The 8,032-nt window shown below is 31.1% G+C and overlaps 1 protein-coding gene and 1 long non-coding RNA gene across 4 annotated transcripts in view; both read left to right on the forward strand.

Annotated features, from left to right (window-relative positions):
• The window catches only part of LOC126884361 (KAT8 regulatory NSL complex subunit 3), a 720,298-nt gene that overhangs the window by 237,590 nt on the left and 474,676 nt on the right, over positions 1-8,032 (forward strand). For all 3 annotated transcript variants that reach the window (XM_050650291.1, XM_050650289.1, XM_050650290.1), the window contains exons 3-4: positions 1,092-1,368; positions 2,690-2,902. In XM_050650291.1, coding sequence (XP_050506248.1) covers positions 1,092-1,368; positions 2,690-2,902 — 490 coding nt within the window. The remainder of the gene's footprint in view (positions 1-1,091; positions 1,369-2,689; positions 2,903-8,032) is intronic.
• Positions 3,555-4,589, forward strand: LOC126884367 (uncharacterized). The gene is made up of 3 exons (XR_007697986.1): positions 3,555-3,990; positions 4,051-4,242; positions 4,305-4,589. It is a non-coding gene; the product is annotated as an uncharacterized LOC126884367 (long non-coding RNA).

The following is an 8,032-nucleotide window of genomic DNA, read 5'->3' on the forward strand; positions in this document are numbered from 1 at the left end:
ATAAATACATTCTTCATATGGGCCAAAGGGCATTCCTCCATAACGGGAAACGAAACAGCTGACAAACTGGCAAAAAGAGCTATCACTGATGGCAAACAAGCCCCCGAATTAACGCTACAAGACGCATTATCTATATGTAAGCAAAACTTAAGAACTAAATGGGCAGACAAATGGACAACAATTAGATCTAACAATGCATTTCAGTACTGCACGCTTTTTCCAACACTTCCTTCTACAAAGCTTGCTAAAAGAAGCCATCCCAATAGAAAAATTAACACCAAATACATTAGGTGCCTCTTTGGACACGGAGCAGTCAACTCTAAGCTTTATAAGATGAAATTGGCCACATCCCCCCTCTGTGACTGCAGTGACAGTTTTGACGACTTTAATCACTGGATTTTTCAATGCAGTCATAATTCTAATGCCACCTCTTACCTTATTACGGAACTAACGAAACTAAAAATCCCGTTTCCTCAAAATTATCTTTCCATTATGCTGGAGTGCATCCATAATCCCGAAGTAAGAGCTATTTTTTGTAACTTTTTAGGTCGTACGAGGAGACGCTTATAATTTCCTCAACTTTTAGGTCTGTATCAACCAATCCAAATTTTATTCAGTTAGGTATTAAATATATATGTATAGATTTGTAAAAACTGTATTTGTACCAAATATTGTATTCAGTTACTGTATTTATATGTACAGATTTGTAAAAATTGTATTTGTACCAAATTGTGTTCAGTTATATATATAGTCTTTTAAATGTTATAAATTTTCGTGGCAAAACGGGTTCTTCCCAAAGCCAATAAACCAAAAAAAAAAAAAATATTTTTATGTGACGAGATTTTGCGTTAACTTTAATGAGCATATTTTATATTGGCGATAGCGCTACGGTAGTTCAAACAATAACAAGATGAGAAGATAGGTGCTTCCAACTGGAAAATTAAGAACAGAATAGGCGTAGGAGACTTAACAAGGACAACGTTTCCTAAGGGCTGTATCACCACTAATCTCGATGATGATGATGATGATAATCTTCAATTCCAAACACTTTATTATTAAACTTAAATTACTATTGTTTTTTATTTTTTCAGACTCTTAAATCAAAACTTCCCAATTTTGTGGATAAAATGATGCATGTATCTTCAGCAAATAGAACGAATACATTGAGTAACGCAAATCTAGCACCTTTATTAGAAAAACCATGGGATCCAGTGTCCACTAGTTTAATGCTGTATAAACCAAAGAAACTACCGGGAACTCCTATTATACTGATTGTGCCATCAGGTACAGCAGTGTCCAAGATGGTACAAAAATGGACGAAATTACTTACCAATTTAGCTACAGTTATTACTATACAGACGAGCTTTGGTAAGTGTTTTTTTAATATATAACATCTACAGGGTATCCAGAAACTCTCCCGACAAACGAATACTGGAGATTCCTCAGACAATTTAAGCCAATTCACCTAGTTCTAAAAAAATTCCTAAGGGAGCTATAGCTCTTTAAAGATGGCGTCTTGTAATTATTTTTTTAAAATAATTCCAGAACGCTTCTGTTTAGAAAAATGAAAACGGGTATGCCTATTTATCTTCCATAGATAAATCGTTTCCATTAATTGCGAATTTCTGGTACCGGTCGTAGGCGTCCGTTTTGGGTAGGATAGCGGTTATTTTGTCGCATAACTTTTTTGTTTTTAATTTTTAAGCATTTTTGAGACTAGATTATTAAATGATGAGGTATTTTGGTATTAAAAGTTATTCTTGCTTTAAGTCGGTAAAATATACCATGTTTTTTTGAAAAAAATTTCAAAATCAAAAACGAAAAATTTTCAAATCGATTTTTCTTGAAAACGGTGTAGCCTACCGACATAAAGCAAGAGTACCTTTTAGTACTAGAATACCTCACAATTTAATAATCCAGTGTCAAAAATGTTTAAAATTTAAATACAAAGAAGTTTTGCCATAAAATAACCGCTACCCTACCCAAAACGGACGCCTATGACTGGTACTGTAAATTCGAAATTAATGGAATCGATTTATCCCTGGAAGAAAAATAGGCGTACCAGTTTTCGTTTTTCTAAATAGAAGCGTTCTGGAGTATTTTAAAAAAAAAACTAATTACAAGGCGCCATATTCAAAGAGCTCTAGCTTTCTCAAGAAGCATTTTCGGACTAGGTGAATTGGGTTAAATTATCTTAAAATAATATGAGAAATCTCCGGTCTTCGTTTGTCGGGAGAGTTTCTGGACACCCTGTATACCTCGTTTTTAAACTAGGAGAAGTAATTCTTTACCGCGCTGTAATGCTTGTTTGTAATTGGTTCAACTACAGGCAAGTCTACTCCAATAAATTATGAAATTTTAACACTATTGACATTTATGAAATTTTGACACTATTGACATTTAAAATTCATAGGTTAGATTTTATAGTTCATAGATTTTTTGTGTTTTCTGCATTATTTCTTTAACTTTTAGAATAAAAGAACAGTTGTTTTTAGAACTCTTTAGCGACGTATTAGTATAATATAATATTTATTGATTACCGTCGAAGGCCGACATGATAAGAAAAAAAGAAGAATCTGGTGATTTTTCTAGTGGCATTATTGGGTGTGAATCTATCTTTTTACTCCTCCTAGTTTAAAAACAGGATAAAGTAAGATTAAGAATAGTGGTAATAAAAATATTTTTACAGGTTCAACTGGTCATAGAATGACCATTCCCAGTATATTGGACCAACTTTTTGCAATTACTAGGGGTAAAATCCAAGATATAAGAGAAGAATATCCTGGTAAACATATCATACTCGTTGGATTCAATAGTGGAGCGGCATTGGCAATGCAAGTAGCCCAAGTTGAGCCAGTTTTATGTGTTGTTAGTATAGGATTTTCTCTTTTAACAGTTCAAGGTAAGTCAAAAAATATGTTTTAACTTTTAGGGGAGTCAATAGAGATTTTGACTTCGGAAAAATCAAACAAATAAAACTTTTTATAATTTGATTAAAAAATGTTTAATAAACAACATATCAAAAAGTTCTACTCCAGAAGTGAGTGCTTCATTTTTTTATTAAACAAATGAACTGCGAAATTAGTTGTTTTTTAAATAACTCTGAAAATATAAATCTTGGAAAAAAACTGACTTGACCATTGAAAAATTCAGAAAATTTTACCAAAAAAAACCTTTTTCTTTTTTTCTAGAAAGATTTTTCTAAAATTAAATATATAGCTTCTATGTATGTATAATTTTTTATTTATAACCCTAAAGTCACCCTTCTCACAAACATTGGCGCACTGTAAATAGCGTTCGGCGAAGGGCACGGTTGAGTTATTTTAATATATTTCTTTAACTAATGGATCAAATGAAATTTTACAAATTGGACATGAAAGAAGAACAATTAAGCTATCTTATGGTTATAATAAAAAGAAATAAAATGTATGAGCTTAAGTACGGTGTAGGCGGAAAGTGAGACTTACATGAATTTTGTTTAAAAATGTGTAACTAAGGCCCGTATTTATAGTCGAGTCTCAAGACAGCGTCGATGCTCAAGACCGACCTTGAACCAACTCTGTGTTTTATAAACCGATCTCGAGACACGACGTTGTCTTGGGAAGTGTAAAATGACAGGCGAATCTCAAGTCATCGATCGACCTTCCTCAAGACCGCGATTCTAACCTAACTTTGTTTGTTATTGTTTGAATTTTGAATATTTTAAATTCAGTTCCAACATATATTTTTTGTTTTTCTAATTACAACAAAAATGTATGAAGAAGTAAAAGCATTTTTAGAGTTTATTGATAATATTGGAGAAGAAAATCGCCCGGGAAGTATACAAAAGCGATATATTCAAGATAAAAATATAATCTAAAATACAATGGAGTATTACAATATTGAAGTTCATCAGCGAATCAGCGCATTAACTTAAACAATAAAGGTTTTATGCTACTTATAGGAATATAACCAGTTTTTATGAGGACCCCGCTTTCCAAAAATGTACAGGTACTGTAAAGACATACAATATATTATGTTATTCAGGCTCTTATGTAAATGAATTTGTAGGTACTAGAAGAGAAATGATGTGTATTATTGTTCAACAACAAGGTTATCAAGTCATTCAATATTTGATCTAAGAGCATTAAGAGTGAAATTGTGAAATGGAAAGAAGTGAAATTCCAGGATTATTAATAGGAATAGATGACAGTAGTGGGTATGCATGCAGACACTATCTACTTACCCCAGTATTACACCCAGGTATTTATTGATAATTGCTAAATAAATAGTAGGTTATTTAATAGACATAAATATCTTTTTAGGTAATGATCAAGAAAATAAGATTTTTACCATAGTACTCATGTGAGAACAAGAAATGTAGAAAAGCTATTTGGAACCTGGAAAAGAGTTTCCTTGTCTTCAACAAGGTCTACAAACCAAATTATATACATGTCTTGCAATAATATGTGCTACAGCAGTACCTTACAATCTAGGTAAATAATGATCTGGTGGTAAATAGACATGTTAATGATGTGGAACAATTTCTAAATTTTTGGTGACATTTTTTTCAACAATATTTTGCATGAGAATACATTATTGAATACCTACTCTTATTGTGTTTGATTTTTTTGTCTATTATTTCTCAAAATATCATGATCATTGTTCTTCAGCCCTTTTTGTTTGAGTTTTGGTCTCTTGAGGAATACAGCTCCATTCCAATCTATTTCAGGATTTGTTCTTGCAATTTTTTATTTTTAAAATATCAATGTCTTATTCTGTTTGTTCCTTATATCTAATCTATTGGGACCGTGCAAGTTCGGCAAAGCGACCTCTATTTCTACGCTCTGTACTTTTATTCGCACTTTTAATTATATTGGCCAATTATATTAGTCCTGGTTGCTGGATAATTGTCAAGACCATAGTCCAAAAAAATAATAAGAAGAAAAAAATAAGATGCAGGTTATGTTTAGCAAACGTAAACAATTGTATGTAGTAAATAAAATCCGTTATTAAAATGGAGTATTGCAAGCAAAATACAATTAATTAAATTTACCTTTATATAATAATTGCATATCATATCAATATTGTGGAGCAATATATAATTTTTCTAAGTCAATGACAGAAGGTATGAAATATACGTCAATTTGACAATTTCAATTGACAATATGAATTATTTAAGATAGTTGCAATATTTCTCCGCGACTCGCGCACGGTCGTTTCTCGTTTCCCTTTCCAAGTACTTGCACACCGCGAATAGTCTTTCTCTCGTTATATGTCCAGCTGACATTTGTGTGTTTATTTTGGAAAGTATTTCATATGCTTCCATCCTTCCTCTTAGAACGTGGTCCTATTTTGATGAATGCATATGGATCGTGGTATGCCCTGTATAGTTCAAAATTATATTTCATATCCTTCTATCCTTCCTCTTAGAACGTGGTCCTATTTTGATGAATGTATATGGATCGTGGTATGCCCTGTATAGTTCAAAATTATATTTCATATGCTTCCATCTTTCCTCTTAGAACGTGGTCCTATTTTGATGAATGTATATGAATCGTGGTATGCCCTGTATAGTTCAAAATTATATCTTCTCTGGTCTTCATATTTTAGATGCTATTTAGCCTGATTCTAGTGCTTTATCGTTGTTTCCAGTGCTTTATCAATTTATCATCATTTATTTTACCTACCTGTCTACTGCTACTCTACTATTGTACTTTCACCATATATTTTTGGAATATAAATATACCTTCTGTCTTTCTCTTGTTTCAACTGGAATTTGTTTATTTATTCTGAGAATACATTATTGAATCTGTATTATGTTAGATATATTATTTTTTATTTTATTTCTTAATATGTATTTTTTATATTTTATTTTAAAATAAATGAGTATGAGTTTCCCTCTTCTTAAATAAGTATTTATTTGACAAACCTTTCCTTACCAAATATAAAATTAATTACACATCTGGACCTCAGAGGTAAACTACACTATGTCATTTCGAGCAACTGTGTTTAGCGTTTGTTTGCAACAAAGTTTAGAGCACTTAGGATGTTAATAAAAATCTGATATATCCCATAATTAGTTAAAAGACAATATGACTATATTTTAATGATAATATATAACCAATGTGTATAATCCAACTAATAAAAAAACACCATGTCGACATAGTGTAGATTACCTCCGAGGTCCAGGCGTGTAAACAGCACTCTAATAACCAGCAAAATAGCGCAAAAAATGGAAAACATATGTTGTGAAATAAAAAGAGATGTAAAATTATCTATAGAAACCTATAAATTTACATGACATAGTTTGTCACCTTTAGATGTGTGGGAGGAGTATGACAACTGTCGCAGAGGTCTAAAGGTGGGAAATTATGTAATGTAATGTAAATTTTGTAGGTTGATAATTGTACACCTCTACTAGTTTCATCTCCTTTTATTTCACAACGTACTATATGTTTCCATCTTTTGTGTCATTTTGCCAGTTAATAGCACGCTCATCACTGTATACCATTATTTATGCAGATGACATAGTCCTCTTAACAAGAAAAAAAGCTGAAGTTGTTTAGAAACTTGAGAGGTGAAGCAAGAAAATTGCATGTCTATAAATGAAACAAAAATAAAATATTAAGTGTATTGAAATGTATGGAGAGATGAAGTAGAATAAATTTTTCACACTAAAAACAGGAACAAAGGCATACAAAATTGAAAATATCAACCAATTCAAGTATTTAGGAGTGGCAATAATTGATAAATGGGAAGAAGAAAAATAAATAGAAAAGATACTACTAAGAGTAAGCTAGTAAGCAGATCGATGGTATATGATTGAAGACAAAAACCTATGTAGGACAACTATAATGCAAAAATGTATTATGAAGCAGTTATTTAAGTGGCATTGTATGCTTGTGGCACTTGAAACAATTAATAAGAAAGATGAAATGAAAATAGACATAGTACTGGTAGGGGCTGGCAGTTCTGAGTTAGGACTGGCAAAAAATAATAGATATGGAAAGTCAGGTGGCTAGGTCAACATTACTTGAATGTAAGAGCGACATGTAACAGATTATTTTTGGAGGAAAAAAAAAGAGAAAGACCATGAAAAGAGTTGTTAGAAGCAGTAAGGAGATTTGGATGATATAGAAGTGTAGAATTGGAGGAGGAGCGTTAATGTCCAGTAGAAATGGATAGGCTATATTTACTTTTGTGCTGTTATTTGGGCTAAGATTGTTAATATTTTATATCAATATTGTTGTTGCTTGATAAAAATTCTTCTAATAATTTAATTTTATCTGACTCATTCATATTGACAATTCAGACATATATTTATACATTTTAGAGTAGATGACTTTAAAGCAATATAGCCAATATTTATGAGTTGCGTTCCTGGGACGATTTTATTAAAATATAGTTAATTCGATTACATAAAATCAACTTTAACTCAATAATATCCGTCACAAAATTTATAGCATGTGACCTGTCTTTAAGAATTTAAACATTAAATAAATTTAATTTCAAACTTAAATTGCAGCTTATTCCCATGAAAATAGTAATTGCATTTTATATAAGTTCCACCTGTCATGGTTTCTTCTTTGTTTTAAGTCAGATGAAGAATATAAACATACAAGAAAGCTTACACCATTAATAAAAAGGCAGGTAATACTAGGAAGTACCATAGTTTTATTTGCTTTCTCTCAGAAGAAATAAAGGATATCTCCAACGAAGAATAAAGTAATATCACAGTATTCTGTTATATACTGGGGTAATATCAAAGAATATATTTATACTTTCCTTTAATATGCAATCCTTTACCACAAAGAAAAGAAATCCTTTACCTCATAATGGAAAGAAATGAAATTACTTTCCTTTAATATGCAATCCTTTACCACAAAGAAAAGAAATCCTTTACCTCATAATGGAAAGAAATGAGAGGTCATTAACCTTTGAACAAATAGCATGTAAGATTTAGAAAAAATAAAAATGTAAACTATCCACTAATAAAATAAACTTTATTTAACTGAAAACATTTTAATAATCCATTTTCAAAAAACAAAAT

This window comes from Diabrotica virgifera, chromosome 5 (assembly GCF_917563875.1).
Source record: "Diabrotica virgifera virgifera chromosome 5, PGI_DIABVI_V3a".
NCBI classification, from domain to species: Eukaryota; Metazoa; Arthropoda; class Insecta; order Coleoptera; family Chrysomelidae; genus Diabrotica; species Diabrotica virgifera.